This window comes from Herpailurus yagouaroundi, unplaced genomic scaffold (assembly GCF_014898765.1).
Source record: "Herpailurus yagouaroundi ecotype Mexico unplaced genomic scaffold, PumYag 216, whole genome shotgun sequence".
Lineage (NCBI taxonomy): Eukaryota > Metazoa > Chordata > Mammalia > Carnivora > Felidae > Herpailurus > Herpailurus yagouaroundi.
Window position 1 is genome coordinate 9,249,190 of NW_024412447.1, and position 19,420 is coordinate 9,268,609.

At 42.9% G+C, this 19,420-nt stretch overlaps 1 protein-coding gene across 5 annotated transcripts in view; it reads left to right on the forward strand.

Annotated features, from left to right (window-relative positions):
- The window catches only part of STYXL1 (serine/threonine/tyrosine interacting like 1), a 91,870-nt gene that overhangs the window by 67,434 nt on the left and 5,016 nt on the right, over window positions 1-19,420 (forward strand). For all 5 annotated transcript variants that reach the window (XM_040456095.1, XM_040456099.1, XM_040456098.1 and 2 more), the window contains 2 exons: window positions 6,312-6,409; window positions 8,090-8,202. In XM_040456095.1, coding sequence (XP_040312029.1) covers window positions 6,312-6,409; window positions 8,090-8,202 — 211 coding nt within the window. The remainder of the gene's footprint in view (window positions 1-6,311; window positions 6,410-8,089; window positions 8,203-19,420) is intronic.

The following is a 19,420-nucleotide window of genomic DNA, read 5'->3' on the forward strand; positions in this document are numbered from 1 at the left end:
GAAAACTACTCAAGGCTGGGAGAAAAACCAATAGAAATGAGCTAACAGTACAATCTCCAGTACTGATCTCCAGGCCAGAGTAGTATGCGTTTCCAATCAGAGGAGACAAAACTGACTATATATTGGGCATCAAATAGATCACTCAGAGAAGTATTGCCTTGAGGTGCCTGGCTAGCTCAGTTGGTAGAGCATGCAACTCTTGATCTCAGGGTTCTGAGTTCAAGCCCCACGTTGGGTGTGGAAATTACTTAAAAATAAATGGTGGTTAAAAAGAAAAAAGTATTGCCTCAGTTGTGAGGCCTAGATTAGGGACGAAAAAGAAAATGTCTGAGATGAAAAATACACTGACTGGAATTAATGGCAGATAAGACACTGCAGAAGAAAATGTTGGTGAATTGGAAGACATACTAGTAGAAAGTGTCCAAAATAAAACCTAGAGAAGAAAAAGAAAAAAAAGAAAAACTGGAACAGAACTTCAGTGAGATTAAGAAAATTCAAGAGGCCAAACATATGTGTAAATTGGAATCTACAAAGGAGAGGAAAATGAGACAGAACACATATTTAAAGAAATAATGGCCAAAAGTTTTTCAAATTTGATAAACTATAAATAAAATTTACCACTAGAAATAATAATTATGTGGATACATATAAAATACTTTACCCATCACTTTTAAATCTCTTCAAAACATAATTGACCACAGAAAAAATAGTAACAATGTATTTTGGGATTATAACATATGTAGAGGTAATATGGCCCACAGTTTACTAAAGCAGGAAGAGGAAAAATAGAAGTATACACCTGGAAGATTCTTACCCTATTTACATGAAGTGGTACAATGTAATAAAAAGTTGAAGATGTGTTCTAGAAACTCTAAGGCAGTGACCAAAAGATAGAACAAAAAATAAAACAAAGAATTATAATGAATAAGACACAGATACAAGGGAATCATAAAAAAATCAATCCAGGGCCATCTGGGTGGCTCAGTTGGTTAAGCGTCCAACTTCCGCTCAGGTCATGATTTCACAGTTTGTGAGTTCGAGCCCCACATCAGGCTCTGTGCTGACAGCTCGGAGCCTGGAGCCTGCTTCGGATTCTGTGTCTCCCTCTCTGTCTGCTCCTTCCCTGCTCACATACTGTCTCTCTCTCAAAAATAAATAAAGATTTAAAAAAAAAATCAATCCAAAGAAGGCAGGATGAGGGGAACAGAGAAGAGATGAGACCAATAGAAAACAAATAGCAAGACGATCATGTCAATAATGACACTAAATGCAAATGGTCTAAATACCCCAATTATAAGGCAGAGGTTGTAGGCTGCTTATAAGAAACGTACTCTTTTTGTAAAGTTTATTTAAGTAACCTCTACACCCAACATGGGGCTCGAACCCATGACCCCAAGATCAAGAGTTGCACGCTCTTCTGACAGAGCCAGCCAGGTGCCCCAGAAACATACTTTAAATACAAAACAAAGAGAGGTTAAAAATAAAAGGATGGGAAAAGACATTTCAGGCTAAGATTAATTAAAAAAAAAAAACACAACTTTTGGAGCGACTCCATTATCAGATAAATTGACCTTCACAACAAAGAATACTACCACATAAAAATTCCCCTCATTTCATTAAGGGAAGGTGGTCAGTTAATCTAGGTGCTAGATTCTAGAGAATCCACAATTATTTTTTTAAATTTTTAATGTTTATTTATTTTTGAGAGAGTGAGAGAGACAGAGCGTGAGCAGGGGAGGGATAGAGAGAGGGAGACACAGAATCCGAAGGAGGCTCCAGGCTCTGAGCTGTCAGCACAGAGTCTGACACGGGGCTCAAACTCACAAACTGCGAGATCATGACCTGAGATGAAGTTGGATGCTCAACCGACTTGAGTCACCCAGGTGCCCCAAGAATCCACAATTATTATCAGAGATTTCAACATCTCTCTTGACAGACAGACAATAGGCTATAATTTTAAAGATTAGAAGAGCACTACCATCCACATTTACCTAGTTGACAATTATAAGGCACTCTACCCAATAAAAGTAGTGTTCTTCTGGTCTTTGAATGTGTTCTATAGTACACATTCTTTTCAAGGGAACATGGAACATTTTTTGCCAACATAGAATATTCTGGGCATTAAAACAAGTGTCAAAAGACAAATAATTTGTTATAAAAATTATGTTTTTATGTTCTGACTACAGTGGAATTAAGTCAGAAACCAATAACAAGATATCTCGGAAAAATTCCAAATATTTGGAAACTAAGTTACACACTTCTAAGTAGCCTATGGGTCAAAAAGAAACCAAAAGGGAAGTTAGAAAGTATTTTGAACGGAATGAAAATAAAAACACCACATGTCAAAATTTGTGGGTGCAGGTACAGCAGTGCATAGAGGGAAATTTATAGCCTGAATGCCTATATTCGAAGAGTTTCAAATCAAGGACCTAAACTTCCACTTAAAAAAAAAAAATTAGAAAAAGTAAGCAGGATGAAGGAAATGATTAAGAGCAGAAATAAGTGAAATAGAAAACAAAACAATTCCAGAAACTCAATGAAACCAAAAGCTGGCTCTCTGAAAAGAGCGATAATATTGCCAAACCCATTCCACACTGATCAAAAAAGAAGAGAGGCAAGACAAAAATCATCAATCTTAGGTACAGAGGAAGGAAAATTTTCATTCTAGATGCTACAAATGTTAAAAAGCATTCTGTGGGCATTTATCCCACAGAGGTGAAAACTTATAATTACACAAACCTGTGTGTGAATGTCCACAGTGGCTATTTAGCGATGAATGGTTGGACAAACTGTGGTGTACATATACCATGGAATCCTACTCAGTAATAAATGGAATGAACTCCTGATACATGCAACAACTTGGGTAAATATCCAGGGAATTAACACCAAGCTGATGATGATAATGATGATAATAATAATGATAATAATAAGGCCATCCCAAAAGGTTACCTATTGTTCCATTTGTATAGCATTTTTGGTATCACAAAATTTTAGAAATAAAGGACAGATTAGTGGTTATCAGAAATTAGGGAAGTTTGAGTTTGGGGCACGGGGTGGGGCAGGTATGGTTACAAAAGGGCACGCGTGAGGAATCCTTAGTGTTAGAGCTGTTAAGTATTTTTGTTTTTTAAGTTTCTTTATTTTGAGGGAGAGAGTGCATGTGCAAGCAGGGGAGGGGCAGAGAGAGAGGGAGACAGAAAATCCAAAGCAGGCTCCGTGCTGATAGCACAGGGATCAATCCCATAAGCCTGTGAGATCATGACCTGAGCTGAAATCAAGTCAGACGCTTAACCAACTGAGCCATTGAGGTGCCCGAGAACTGTTCAGTATTTTGGCTAGTATCTCCCGGATACATAAATCCGCACAGGTGATAAATCTGTATAGAACTTATTACATGCATGTGCACATGCACGCGCACACACACAATACAAGCAAAACTGGGGAAGTCTGAATACAGTTGGTAGATTGCATCAGCATCAATATCCTGGGCTATTATAATACAGTTTTGCAAAATGTTATCATTGGGGAAACTAGGCAAAGCATACAGTGAATCTCTCTGTGTTATTTCTTATAACTGCGGGTGAATCTAGAGTGACCTCAGTAAAAGTTTTAATTAAAAATTTAAAAATAATTAGGAAGTATTACGAGTAATTTTATGCCAACACATTTGAAATTTCAATTAAATGAACCCGTTCCTTGAAAGACTCAAGCTATCTAATCACCTGATAACAAATAGATCATCTCTGGGTGCCTGGGTGGCTCAGTTGGTTAAGCATCTGATTCTTCATTTCGGCTCAGGTCATTGATCTCATGGTTTATCTCTTCCGGGTGTGGGGCTTGATCCTACGACCCTGAGATCACGACCTGAGCCAAAATCAAGAGTCAGATGCTCAACCAACTGAACCACCCAGAAGTCCATGATCCACTTTGAAATAATTCTTGCATATGGTGCCAAATGTAGAGTTAAGTTCATAGTTTTTGTTTTTTTTTTGTTTTGTTTTGTTTTGCTTTTCAGTAGGGTCTGTACCCAATATGGGGCTTGAACTCATGACCCCGAGATCAAGAGTCACATGTTCTACCAACTGAGCCAGCCAGGGGCCCCCATTATTTGTTGGAAAAAAAAAAGATTCTTCTCCTGTTGGACTGATCAGATACCTTTGTTGAAAATCCATTGACCATGTGTGTGTGGGATTATATCTGGATTCTTCTTTTTTTTTTTTTTCTGGATTCTTTATTCTTTTTCACTGGCCTGTATTTTTATACCAGTTCTGCACTCTTGACTATTGTAGCTTTTTCAAAGTTGTCTCCTTTGCATTTCCACATACATTTTAATTTTTTTTTAATGTTCACTCATTTTTGAGAGAGACAGACAGACAGATAGACAGAGACAGAGCTCGAGCGAGGGAGGGGCAGAGAGAGAGGGATACACAGAATCTGAAGCACGCTCCAGGCTCTGAGCTGTCAGCACAGAGCCTGACGCAGGGCTTGAACTCACAAACTGCAAGATCATGACCTGAGTCCAAGTTGGACGCCCAACCAACTGAGACACCCAGGTGCTCCTCTGTATATATTTTAGAAGCAGCTTGCCAGTTTCTACAAAAAGCCTGCTGGAATTTTGATTGGGTTTGAATTGTATCCATAGGTCAGTTTGGGGAGAATCTTACCAACATTGAGTCTCCTGATCCATGAGCATAGTCTATCTCTCCATTTACTTAGCTCTTTCATTTCTCTAAAAAATGTTTTATAATTTCCCAGTTTACATGTTTTACACACTTCGTGTCAGATTTCTTCCTAAGTATTTGATATTTTTGACGTGGTTATAAATGGTATTTTTAAATTTTTTTTTTTTAACGTTTATTTTTTTTGGGACAGAGAGAGACAGAGCATGAACGGGGGAGGGGCAGAGAGAGAGGGAGACACAGAATCAGTAACAGGCTCCAGGCTCTGAGCCATCAGCCCAGAGCCCGACGCGGGGCTCGAACTCACGGACCGCGAGATCGTGACCTGGCTGAAGTCGGACGCTTAACCGACTGCGCCACCCAGGCGCCCCTATAAATGGTATTTTTAAAATGTCAATTTCTGATTGTTCATTGCTAGTATATAGAAATGCAGTTGATTTTTTTAGTAAGCTTGTACCCTTCTACCTTCTCCATCTAGATGCCTCCTACACTGTGAAGCTTTCCCCAGCTCCCTCAACTTCTCTCTGCTCTTCTTCTCCAGTATCACATGCAGGTCTTTATCCCCAAACCTAGCCAGTTGGATTGGGACCATTTGTTTCTGTGTCTGCCTCCCCCATCAGACCGGGAGCTCCTTGACGTTGGGAGAGGCCAGCTCCTATTTGGTTCATCTTGTGCCCACTAGGGTCCAGCCCACGGTCTGGCACACAATAAATAGTCATTGAGTGAGTGTCTGAGGAAAGAATGAATAGATGGGTGTGGATGGATAGATGGAGGAGGGAGGAGGGAGGGAGGGATAGATGGAGGAGGAAAGGATGGATGGATGGATGGACGGATGGATGGGAATTGTATTTGCTAAACCAGGCTATTTTTGTTTCTGAATCTGCTGCAACTTCCTGCGTGCCACAGTGGTCTGCATACTGCTGAATGTCACCAGTAGACCGCAGTCTTCATAAATAACATTGACCAAATACTTACGGCATGCTGGACATTCTGCAAGCTCCCTGCAGGCATCTTCTCGTTAAACATGTCACACACCTCCTCTCCTCCTCTCTCTCCTGTGTTCATAAAGTTCTAGCCACTCTGATTTCTCTGTTGGTTCTCAAATCCATCACACATACTCCATCTCTGCACCTTTGCCCTGTTCTCCTCTGCTCAGGGCCCTCTTTCCTCAGATGACTGCTTGGCTTGTTCCATCACCTCTTTTAAGCCTGTGCTCAAATGTTACCTCCTCAGTGAAGCTTTCCCTGACCGCTAAAACAGCCACCTACCACTCTCCATCTCCTATCTGGGGCTTTCTCCGTTTAACATGACAGGTTCGTTCTCCAAGTTCATTACCTATTCCTTCCCATCCTCATTTTACTTTCTGCACCATATTCTAGGAAAGTACCACGTTTGGTTAATAATAATAATGATGTCCTGTTTCTTGAGCGTTTATTCAATAAGTGTGCCAAGCAGACTGCCAAATGCTTTACATAGATGAACGGACTTCACCCACATGACACACCTATGGGGTAGGGGCTTTTTTTTTTTTTTCTGCGAGAGGTCCAGTTATTTGCCTGCTGCTGTGGATGAGGACCGCTCCAGCGAGCCTGTGTGTGAGGCTGCCCGATTGCCTGCTTTCCTTCTGTTTAGTTTTGTAGATGACGCTGACAGCCTCCTGCACATCAAGATAGAAGATTCCCCGGAAGCCAACCTTTCCCCCTTTTTAAGGCACCTCTGTCACTTTCTCGGTAAGGGGCAATCTCCAACCAGGAAGCCACTGGTCTGTGCCCAGGGGCCAGAAGGGCTGTGGTACGTTGTCCACGCTTCTGCTTCTGATCGTGACTGTCAGCACTGAGGAAAGAAAGGGTGGGGCCCAGCACAAGCCCGGCTAGGTGTGGCCAAGCCCCAGGACAGGCTGTCCCTCAGGAGCCCTTGACAATGAGGGCAGCCACATGTTTACCTTGGGGGTAGTGGGGCCAGATAAGACCACCGGATTGCAGATTGAGCGCCCTGCATTCTGACCCTGGCTGGACCAGTAGGCCCTTTTGGGTCCACTTAAGCCTTGGTCCCGGCCTCACTGCACCTGTTGGGAAATGAGAGTGTTGCCCGCCTCCCTCCCCCCACCACCTGCTGTGGGTGCATATGGTCAGAGCAGCCTGCTCTGGGCTCTGGGAACCCAGAGGTGAATCATACTCCATCCCTGCCCTCCTGTCCTGTCAATGGGTGGAATGGATGGAAAATTCCAGAACCCTCCCAGCTCTGACTTCCAGGATCCCCAGTGTGTGTGCCCAGTGTCCCTTTGGTTCTCCCATCACACATGGCAGTGCCCACCAATCACTTACCTCACTGACGGTGCAGTTTTCAGTCACCCCAGGGCTCACGATTGCCCAAGGAGAGCAAGATGGCTGGAGAGATTGAGGTTGAGTCCAGTCAGGAGCCCTACCCCAGGGCTGCCTGCTGGGTACCGCTTTAGCCCCCAGCCCACATGGCCGCACCAGGGGCCAGAGAATGGCTTTTTGACCCAAACATCCTTATTTGCCTGGGAGGTTGCAACATTCACTTGACCAGTATCTAGACTGTGACTTGCCCTGTGTCTCACCTTGGGATGACAGAGTCCTGTGCCATAGAGGCCCCCTCTCCAGCCCTACCTTGGTGGGTGGGACTTGCTGGGCCAGTCCTTAACTGCTCTGTGTCTCTGATTCCTTGTCCATATGATGAGGCACTTGGCCTTAACCATCTCCTCCAGTGCTTACGGTCTGCAATTTTGCATGTGGTATGTTTATCTCCAGTTCTCAGAGGTTACCCGATCAGCTCAGGATACCAGCTTAGATTTCCTCCCCACCCCTCACTGGGTGAGCCTCAGCCTCAGGGGCGTTATTAAGTGTGATCATAGCTGACCTCTCCGTGTCAGGCATGGGGCTAAGCACAGGACAAAACCTTTTGAGGTAGGTAGTATACTGTAACCCCATTTTCTGGAGGATAAAACTGTGCCTTAGAGTAATATGCTCGGGCCATACAGCCAGTGAGTGGCCGAGCCAGGATTCATACCCAGGCCGTACTGCCTCTGTCAGCACCCCCATGTCCTGGGGGGACCATCTTCTCCTCCCACTCAGGAGGCCAGCTGGTAACTGAGCTTCTTGGGCTAGAAACCTGGAGAGCCAAAAAAAAAAAAAAAAAAAAAAGACCTTTGCATGATAATGCTGAACACCCAGTGTGATTCTCTTGAACTGCCAGTGAGGTCTGAGGACCTCCATGTGCCAGGTGATGAAACAGTGTCCCAGAGATGTTGCGTGACTAGCCTATGCCATGGTGTGCTGGGTCTGAACTCACTCTTGGACCATTGGCCCCTGAAGCCAGTCAGCTTACAGCAACTAAGGTCCACAGGGAACAAGGCCATGCAGGTCCCTCACCTTTCCTTCCTCTTGCAGAACTTCACCTCCAGCTTGGCTCTGTCATCCTGGTCTTTTCCACCCTGGGCATCAGTCGCAGCTGTGCAGCCATCTTGGCCTTCCTCATGCACTGGAATGAGCAGACCTTGAAGGTATGCACTCCCCAGGTGAGGATCAGACTGCAGCTACCTCCAGCAGGCAGCGTCAGAGCTGGACCTGGGAGGAAGGGGGCCCAGGCACTACCTTGGGGCCCTAACTGGGGGGCTGGAGGGAGAGGGGTCAGGGAAGGGAGCTCCAAGTCTAGGGCTCTATCCAGCATACACACCCAGGGGCAAGGTCCCAGAGGTCTGGGCCAGAGGCTGAGGCTGTGACATTAGAGACCCGAGGCTTGGGGCGCCTGGGTGGCGCAGTCGGTTAAGCGTCCGACTTCAGCCAGGTCACGATCTCGCGGTCTGTGAGTTCGAGCCCCGCGTCAGGTTCTGGGCTGATGGCTCAGAGCCTGGAGCCTGTTTCCGATTCTGTGTCTCCCTCTCTCTCTGCCCCTCCCCCGTTCATGCTCTGTCTCTCTCTGTCCCAAAAATAAATAAACGTTGAAAAAAAAAAAAAAAAAAAAAGAGAGACCTGAGGCTTGGCGTGTGAGGCAAGCCCAGAGACTCAGGCTGGGCAAGGCCATGGCCAGCCACACCCTCGTCATGTCCCTCCTCAATCTGACTACTGGCATTTGTTCAGGCTTCTCCCAGGGAGGTAAGTTTTGGCTATTGCTTGGAGCCAGAGACTTGCAGCACCCCCAGGCTCCAAGGGCACCTACTCTGACAGTCTTTACCCAGATTGGAGAAGGGGGCAGAGACCTATCTCCACAAACCCTGTGGAACCAGGGCTCCTGGTGCCAAGGGCAGTGTGTTCTGAGTGCACTGGGAAATGGCAGATCTGCCCTGAGGGGAGGAACAGCTTGTGCATGATTTCCGAGGACTTGGGTAGGACCCACACAGCTCCCACATATGCCCGGGGCTGTGCTTGGAGGAAGGGGAGCATCGAAGAATGACCATGGTCAGGGCCTACTGCTGGTGGTTTTGGATATTGACCCCACATGCTCTGTGGGGGTGAAATTGCAAGCTAGAAGGAGTCTTAGACGGCCAAGAATTCTACCTGTGGGTACATACCTGGCAGAAGTGAAAGCAAAGACTCCGAAGTTTGTAGAACCATGTTCTTGGCAGCAGCACTGACGGTAGCCGGGAGGAGGGAGTGACCCAAGTGTCCATCGACAGATGGGAAAATAAGTGGGTAGTCTATCCACACAATGGAATATTACTCAGCCTTAAAAAGGGAAGACATTTTGACACCTGCTGCAACATGCATGAACCTGGAGGGCATTGTGTGGCGTGGAATAAGTCACAAAAGGACAAATACCATATGATTCCGCTTATATGAGGTACCCGGAGTCGTCAAAATCACAGACATTGGAGGTAGAATGGTGGGTGCCGAGGGCAGGGGGCAGCGGGAACGGGGAGCTGTTTAATGGACATGAAGCTTTGGTTTGGGAAGATGGAAAAGTTCTGGAGATGGATGGTGGTGCTGGTTGTGTGATGCAGCGAATGTACTTAATGCCACTGAACTGTACGTCCAAACCCGGTTACGGTGGTAAGTTTTCTGTATGCGTATTTTACCACAATGGACACCATTGAAAAAGACAAGCATCTGGATGCAGAATCGCAGGCCTGGAGCGAGTGAACCAGACCCCTGTTCTCACCCCGCGCAAGGTGAATTGTCGGAGGTCATTGCCTGCTTGAGTGTTTTGGTGTGTGCTGCAGGGAAGGGCGTGATGTTGCTGATAAATCTGGGGAGGGAGGCCTGTGCCGTTGCTCCTGTAGAGATGCCTCTCCAGCCACCTCCCCAGGAATGGGCGCTGGCCTGCAAGGGGCCCCTTCTCTGCTGCCTTGTTGAGCTGGAATGTGGAGAAGACTGGAGCTGGCAGGAGGTGTGGAGAGCTCACTGCTTGCAGGGGGTGTTCTAGGATGGGAGCTCCCCAGGAGTTCGAATGGGGCCAATGGGAGCCCTGGCCTGCTGGGGTCCCTGATTTCCTTACGGCTCACGGTGAGGTTTGGGTACAAAAAGGTCGAGCAAGAATCTTGCAGTTCTGATATTTAGTGATGTTTCCCAGCCCTGACAAGCACATCACAGTCTTCTCTCTGCTCCCAGGCTTCCAGAGCTGGCTGGGGTGAGTGCAAGAGGGAGGGTTCACCCACCTGGCTCCTCTGAGTTCTCTAGCAGCGAAGGCCAGGTCCCCTCGGCGATGTGGTGGCACCCATGGGTCCACCCACGGGTCCCCACATAACTCTAGCAGTGAAATCGAGGGCCATCTGGGTGTGGCTGTCCTGCTCAGTGGGAGGACAGGTGCTTGGGTCCCTGAAGGACCCAAGTCCTCCTCTCAGGAGGAACCTGGTATTAGTAGTCTGTGTTGTGTGCAGGGATGTCCTGTTGCTGGGGTTCTGCCCTGAGATGCCATCTAGATAACTCTTGACAAAAAATGCTATGCAACCAGAGCTGTGGACAGCAAGGACTGCCACTGTGACCTTGCTGGGTCTTTTCCAGACTGAGTTAGTCATGTGTGGTGGTTAAGTTTTCCTAACCATTACCAAGCAGTGCCCTGCATTACTGACAGAGGTTGACCTGGGCTCAGCTCTGCTGCTGCCTGGGGTCCAGAAAGACATTCCCTCCTCCTGTTGTCTGTGTGGTCCTGGGGTCCTCCTCCGTGCACTGGGGAAGCCATGTCCCTGGCTGTTGTCAGTTCAGTTGAGATGGTCAGAGCCCATGGGCTTGGCAAAAAAAAAAAAAAAAAAAAAAAAAAGTGTGGGCCACACTGGGGCAATATACTGCTTCCTGGGGTTTATGGTCCCAGCTGAGCTCACTGGGGCACCAAGACCAGAAGTGGGGAGTTAAGGGGTGAACCCTGAGCCACCCTGCTTGTCCTGGGCTTTCAAAGCTTTGGCACAAGGTTGTGTGGGATCCCAGAGCCAGCAAGTCCTTAAGAAATCTATTTCAGTTCCTTTAAACTGCTGACAATAACTTTGTCCCTTAAAAGATCTTCAGAGAAAAAACAAAACAAAATAAAACAAAACCCAACTCCTGAGGCACCATAATGGCTACTGTTGGCAGAGTGCCAGGTCGTTGTGAATACTTCTTGCATAATGAAACCACAAGGACCCCGCAGATTGTTATTATCCCTGTTTTGCAGGAGGCTTCTAGAGGCTGAGTAATTTGCCCAAGGCTCCATAGCTGTAAGTGGCAAAGCTGGAATCCAAAACCACCACACGGCACAGTTTGAGAATCTGGGCTTTACACAGAGCCCAAGGTGGTGGGAAGAGCATTGGCCTTGCACCCTGAAGAATGGGGCTGTGGGATGGCTGTTGCCTCTTACCAAGAGTGACCTGGCCACATACCTTCATCCTTCGATCTCACTGGTGTTTTCTGTGAGTCCAAGCAGATGCTTTGTGGGCTGAAAGGGGTTGTGAGCAGTGAGTGTGGGGGACTGTGATTATAGTTTGTCCTCAGGGGCCCCATCTGACCTGATCAGGACTTAGTAAACCTTACAACTGCATAGCTCTGCCCCAGGTACCACTGTTGTTGTTATTGTTGTTTTAAATGGCAAAATACAGATAACATGAAATTTACCATTCTGTCATTTGTAAGCATGCAGTTCAGCAGCGTTAAGTACATTCACACTATTGTGCAGCCGATCTCCAGAACTCTTTTCATCTTGCAAAACTAAAGCTCTATACCCATTAAGTAACAATTCCACATTCTCCTCTCCGCCCAGCCTCTGGAAACCACCATTCTCCTTTCTGTGTCTATGAATTTGACTCCTTCAGGTACCTCATATAAGTGGAATCATACAGTATTTGTCCTTTTGTGAGTGGCTTATTTCACTTCACATAATATCCTTAAGGTTCATCTATGTTGTAGCATGTGCCAGAATTTCCTTGCTGAATGATATTCTGTTGTATGTAGTATTCACCAGTGAGCCCTTCAGGGCCTGGTGCTTTCTGTTTTGGAAGATATGTTTTTCTTTAATGGATAAAGGCCTATTCAGATTGTGTGATTTTGTGTGAGTTTTGGCAGATTGTGTCTTTCAAGGAATTGGTCTGTTTTATCTAGATGCTATGTGGACATGATGTTGTTCATAGTATTCCTTTAGTCTCCTTTTAATGTCCATGGGCTCTGTAGTGATGTCCCTTTTTCATTTCTGATATTAATGAATTGTATCTTCCCTCCTTTTCTTAGTCTTGCTAGAAGCTGATCAATTTTGCTGATTTTTTCCCCCAAAGAACCAGCTTTTGATTTCATTGATTTTTTTTTCTGTTGATTTTCTGTTTTCAATTTCATTGATTTTGGCTTTAATTTTTATTTTTTTCTACTTACTTTGGGTTTAATTTACTCTTCTTAGTTTCCTAAGAAGGAAAACTTAGAGGATTGATTTAGATGAACATTCATCTTGTGAATGTTCCATTTGATCTTGAGAAGAATGTATATGCTGTTGTTGGATGGAATATTCTATAGGTGTCAGTTATATCTAGTTAATTAATGGTGCTGTTGAGTTCAACTATGACCTTATTGATTTTCTGCCTGCCATATCTGTCCATTACTGATAGAAAAGTGATGAAGTCTCTAGAACAGTGGATTCATCTATTTCTCCTTGCCTCACATATATTGATGTTGTTAGGTACATGCCACTGTATGTATGTATATACGTATTTTGTTTATCCCTTCATCTGTTGATGGACCTTTGGGTTACTTCTACCTTTTGTTTATTTTTTGAATAATGCTACTGTGACTGTGGGTGTGTGAATATCTTTGAGATCCTGCTTTCAGTTCTTTTTTTCCTGTTTTATTCTTTGTGAAGATATAATTAATATATAACATCAGTTTCAGGTATATAACAATTGTTCAGTGTTACGTACATACTACAAAATGATCACAATAAGTCTTGTTAACATCCATCACCACATATAGGTACAAATTTTTTTCTTGTAAGGAGAACTTTTAAGATCTACTCTCTTAGTAACTGTAAATTATACAGTACAGCATTAAGTATAGTTACCATACTGTGTATATTCCTATGATGTATTTTGTAATTGGAAGTTTGTACCTTTTGACCACTTTCCCCATTTTGCTCACCTCTGGCCCCTACCTCTGGCAACCCTCAGTCTATTCCCTGTGTCTGAGTTCAGCTTTTGTGTGTTTTTGTTTTGTTTTTTTAGGTTGCATATAAGTGAGATCATATGGTATTTGTCTTTCTTTGTCTGACTTCACTTAGCATAATGCCTTCAAGGTCGATCCATGTTGTTGCAGATAGCTGGATTCCTTCCTTTTTGATGGTTGAATAATATTCCATTATGTGTTCCATTCTGTTCCATGTTGTCTTTATCCATTCAGCCATCAGTGGCCACTATGGTTGTTTCATGTCTTGGCTATTGTAAATAATGCTGCAGTGAAGATGAGGTACAGATACCTTTTTGGGCTAGTGTTTGTATTTCCTTTTTTTTAATGTTTATTTTTATTCTTGAGAGAGTGCACATGTACAAGCAGGGGAGAGGCAGAGAGAGAGGGGGACAGAGGATCCAAAGTGGGCTTCGTGCTGACAGCAGACAGCCCTATGTGGGGCTCAAACTCACAAACTGTGAGATCATGACCTGAGCTGAAGTCAGATGCTTAACTGACTGAGCCACCTAGGCGCCCTGTGTTTTTGTTTCCTTTCTATAAATACCCAAAAATGGAATTTCTGGATCATATGGTAATTCTTTTCTTTTTATTTTATTGTTGTTTTTTTTTATTTTAGAGAGAGAGAGTGCATGTGAGTAGGGGAGACAGGCAGAGGGAGAGAGAGAATCTCAAGCAGGCTCCATTCCGTGCTCAGTGTGGAGCCTAGGATTGTGACCAGAGCTGAAGTCAAGAGTTGGATGCTCAATAGACTGAACCACCCAGGTGCCCCATATTCCTAATTTTTATGAATCTCCATATTATTTCCATAGTGACTGTACCAATTTACAGTTCTATTAGTGCATCGAGGTTCCCTTTTCTCCACATCCTTGTTTGCACTTGTTATTTCTTACATTTTTTTGGGTAATAGCCATTCTGTGATTTGTTACCTCATTGTGATTTTGATTTGCACTTCCCTGATGATCAGTGATGTTGAGCATCTTCTCCTGTACCCATTGGCCGTCTGTATGTCTTCTTGGGGAAAAGACATCCAGATCTTCTGCTCTTTTTATTTTTTTTTTTTAAATTTTTTTTTTTAACGTTTATTATTTTTGGGACAGAGAGAGACAGAGCATGAACGGGGGAGGGGCAGAGAGAGAGGGAGACACAGAATCGGAAACAGGCTCCAGGCTCCGAGCCATCAGCCCAGAGCCTGACGCGGGGCTCGAACTCACGGAGCGCGAGATCGTGACCTGGCTGAAGTCGGACGCTTAACCCACTGCGCCACCCAGGCGCCCCTCTTCTGCTCTTTTTAAAATCAGATTTTTTTCTATTACATTGCAAGAGTTATTTATATATTTTGGATATTAACCTCTCATTAGATATATGATTTACAGATCTCTTCTCCCATTCAGTAGGTTGCCTTTTCATTTGGTTGATGGTTTTCTTTGTTGTGCAAAAGCTTTTTAGTTTGATGTAGTTGTTTGTTTTTGTTCTTGTTGCCTTTGCTTTTGGTATCAAATCCAAAATATCATCACCAGGACTGATGTCAGGGAGTTTACCAGATATGTTTTCTTCTAGGATCATTATGATTTGGGGTCTTACATTCAAGCCTTTAATTTTTTTTGAGTTGATTTTTGTGTATGGAGGAAGACATGTCCCAGTTTCACTATTTTGCATGTGGCTGTCTAGCTTTCCAATGCCATTTATTGAAGATTGTCCTTTACCCATTGTACATTCTTGTCTCCTTTGTCATAAATTAAGATTTATACATGTTGGTTTATTTCTGGACTATTTTGTTCCATTGACTTATGTGTGTATTTTATGTCCATGCCATACTGCCTTGAATATGATAGCTTTGTAATATAGTTTGAAATCAGGATGTCATGCCTCCCGCTTTGTTCTTCTTTCTTCAGATTGCTTTAGCTATCTGAGGGTCTGTTATGATTCCATACAAATTTTAAGATTGGTTGTTCTATTTCCGTGAAAAACTCCATTGGAATTTTGTCAGGGATTGTGTTGAATCTGTAGATTGCTTTGGGTACTTGGGATGTTTTAACAATGTTAATTCTTCCAATCCATGAGCCTGGAATATCTATTTATTTGTATCCTCTTCAGTTTCTTTTATTCATGTCTTACAGTTTTCAGTGTATACATTTTTAGCTCCTTGGTTAAATTTATCCCTAGGGATTTTATTCTTTTTGGTGTAATTATAAATGGGATTGTTCTCTTAATTTCTCTTTCTGATAGTTCATTATTAGTGCACATGATTTTTGTGTATTGATTTTGTATCCTGCAACTTTACCAAATTTATTATTCCTGATGTTTTTTTGATGGATACTTTAGGGCTTTCCAAATATAATACCATTTGTAAAGAGTTTTACTTCCTTTCCAATTTGGATGCGTTTTATTTCTTGCCTAATTGCTCCTGCTTGCAATACTATGTTGAATAAATATGGCAAGAGTGGGCATCTTTCTCTTGTTCCTGATCTTAAAGGAGAAGCTATTCAGCTTTTCACCATTGAGTACGATGATGGGCGTGTCATATATTGCTTTCATTACATTGCAGTGTATTGTATTCCCTCTATACCCATGTTTTGGAGAATTTTTATAACTGGATGTTGATTTTTGTTAAATTCTTTTTCTGCCTCTGTTGAGATAATCATACAATTTTTATCCTTCATTTTGTTATGATGGTATATTACATTGACTGGTTTGTAAAGGTTAAACCACCTTTGCATCCGTGAAGTCAATCCCCCTTGATCCTGGTATATAATTCTTTTAATGTATTGTTGAATTTGACTTGCTAAGATCTTGTTCAGGATTTTTGCATCTATGTTAATCAGGGATATTGGCCTGTAATTTTCTTTTCTTGTTGTGTCTTTGTCTGGTTTGGCATCAGGGTAATGCTGGCCTTGTAAAATGAATTTGGGAGTGTTCCGCCTCTTCTGTTTTTGGGAAGTGTTTAATAAGGAAGTGTTTAATAATGTTTGGTCCAATTCATCAGTGAAGTTATCTGATCCTGTACTTTTGTTTCTTGGGGGGTTTTGATTATGGATTCAATCTCGTTACTAATAATTGGTCTGTTCAGATTTTCTATTTCTCCATAATTCAGTCTTGGTAGGTTGTAAATTCCAGGAATCTATCCATTTTTTCCATTTTGTTCAATATGTTGGTGTATAATTGTTCACAGTAATCTCTTATCCTTTGCATTTCTTTGGTATCAGTTGTAACATTTCCACTTTCATTTCTGATATTATTTGAGCCCTTTATTTTCTTGGTGAGTCTAGCTAAAAGTTTGTCTATTTTGTTTATCTTTAAAAAAAACCCATCTCTTAGTTTCATTGATCTTTTCTGTTGTCTTTTTTAGTCTCTATTTCCACTTTGATCTTGGTTATTTCCCACTTCCTAGTAATTTTGGACTTAGTTTGTTGTTCTTCTAGTTGCATGAGGTGTTTTTGTTTCTTAATGTAGGCATTTATTGCTATGAATGTCCTTCTTAGAACTGCTTTTGCTGCAGCCCATAAATGTTGATATGTTGTATTTTCATTTTCATTTGTTTCAAGACATTTTTTAAAGATTTTATTTTTAAGCAGTCTCTACACCCAACGTGGGGCTTGAACCCACAACCCTGAGATTGTCACATGCTCCACTGACTGAGCCAGCCAGGTGCCCTCGATATATTTTTGATATTTCTTTTGATTTCTTCATTGATCCATTGTTTGTTTAGTAACATGTTGCTTAATCTCCATGTATATGTGTACTTTCCAGTTTTCTTGTAATTGATTTCTAGTTTCATACCATTGTGGTCATAAAAGATGCTTGATAATATCTCAGTCTTCTTAAATTTATTATTTGTTTTGTGGCATAACATATGATCTGTCCTGGAGGATGTTTCATGTGCACTGGAGAAGAATGTGTATTTCACTTTGAGAGGGAATGTTCTGTAAATGTCTGTTAGGTCCATCTGGCTTAATGTGTACTTCAAGTCCAATGTTTTATTATTGATTTTATGTCTGGATGACCTGTTAATGCAAGTGGGGGTATTAAAGTCCCCTACTATTGTTATATTGCTGTCTATATCTCTCTTTAGGTCTGTTAATATTTGCTTTATATACTTAGGTTCTTCTATGTTGGGTGCATAAATATGTACAAATTTTACATCCTCTTGTTGGATTGAGCCTTTTATCATTATATAGTGACCTTTGTTTCTTATCATAGTCTTTGTCTTAAGGTCTATTTTGTCTGATATAGCAGCTTCAGCTTTCTTCTGGTTTCCATTTGCCTGGAGTATCTCTTTCCTCCCTTCACTTTGTGCGTGTGTGTGTGTGTGTGTGTGTGTGTGTGTGTGTGTGTGTCTCCTTAACATCTGAAGTGAGTGTCTTAGGCAGCATATAGATGAGTCTTCTCTTTTTTTTTAATCCATTTTGCCACTCTGTGTCTTTCAATGGGAGAAGTTAGTCTGTTTACATTTAAGGTAATTATTGATAGGTTTGGGATTACTGCCATTTTAACTGTTTTTCGGGGGGGCTGTTTTATAATTCCTTTTTTCCTTTTCTTGCTCTCTTCCTTTGTGATTTATGATTTTCTGTAGTGGTTTGCTTATTCCTTTCTCTTTCTCTTTTGTGTATCTATTACAGATTTTTGCTTTGTGGTTACCATCAGACTTACATAAAACAATTTATAACAGCCTGTTTTCAGTTGATAACAACTTAAGTTTGAACGCAGTCTAAAACTACATTTTTACTACCCCTCCCAATGTTTTATGTTTTTGACATCCTAATTTACATATTTTTGTCTTAGTTATTTGTAGTATTTTTGTCTTTTAACCTTCACACTAGATTTATAAGTGAACCTACCACCTTTACATTAGATTATTTTGAATTTTACTCTACCAGTGATTCTTATACTTGCCTTTTTTCCTATTACTAATTAGTGCCATTTCATTTCAGCTTTAAGTCCCTGTAACACTTCTTGTAAAACTGTTCTGGAGGTGATGAACTCCTTCAACTCTTGATTGCCTGGAAAACTCTTTATTTCTCCTTCAATTCTAAAGGACAGCTATGCTGTGTAGAGTAGTCTTGGTTGGCAGTTTTTTCTTTCAGCTTTGAATATATCATGTCACTTCTTTCTGGCTTGCAACGTTTCTGCTGGAAAACTGCTGAGAGTCTAATGGGGCTTCCTTGTGTGTACCAAGTTGTTTTTCCTTTGCTGCTTTTAAGATTCCCTCGTTGTCTTTAACTTTTGATTAATTAGTTGTGGTATGTCTTGGTGTGGATCTTTGGGTTCCTCTTTTTTAGAATTCTCTGGGCTCAAAAACGTTGAAAAAAAAATTAAAAAAAAAATGGGGCGCCTGGGTGGCGCAGTCGGTTAAGCGTCCGACTTCAGCCAGGTCACGATCTCGCGCTCCGTGAGTTCGAGCCCCGCGTCAGGCTCTGGGCTGATGGCTCAGAGCCTGGAGCCTGTTTCCGATTCTGTGTCTCCCTCTCTCTCTGCCCCTCCCCCGTTCATGCTCTGTCTCTCTCTGTCCCAAAAATAAATAAAAACGTTGAAAAAAAATTTAGAATTCTCTGGGCTCTGGGTATCTGTTTCCTTTTCCAGGTTAGAGAAGTTTTCGGTGTTATTTCCTCAAATAAGTTTTCTGTCCCTTTCTCTTTCTTCTCCTTCTGGGACCCCTGTACTGCGAACATTGATCTTCTTGATATTGCCCATAAGTCCCTTAAGGTATTCTTGTTTTTCTTTCCTTCTCCTCCTCCCTTTCCTTCTCCTCTTCCTCTTTCTCCTCCTCTTCCTTCCCCTCCTCCTCCTCCTCCTCCTCCTTCTCCTCCTTCTCCTCCTTCTCCTCCTCTTCTGCCTTCTTCTTTTCTATCTCCTCCTTCTTCTCCTTCCCCTCCTCTTCCTCCTTCTCCTCTTCTTCCTCCCCCTTCTCTTTCTCCTCTTCCTCTTCCTCCCCCTCCTCCTTGTCCTTCTCCCCCTCCTCCTCCTCCTCCTCCTCCTCCACTTCTTCCTCCTCCTTGTCCTTCTCCTCCTCTTCCTACTCCTCCTCCTCCTTCTTCTTCTCCTCCTCCTCTCCTCTTCCTCCTCCTTCTTCTTCTCCTCCTCCCCCTCCTCCTCCTCCTTCTCCTTCTTTTTCTTCTTCTTCTTCTTCTTCTTCTTCTTCTTCTTCTTCTTCTTCTT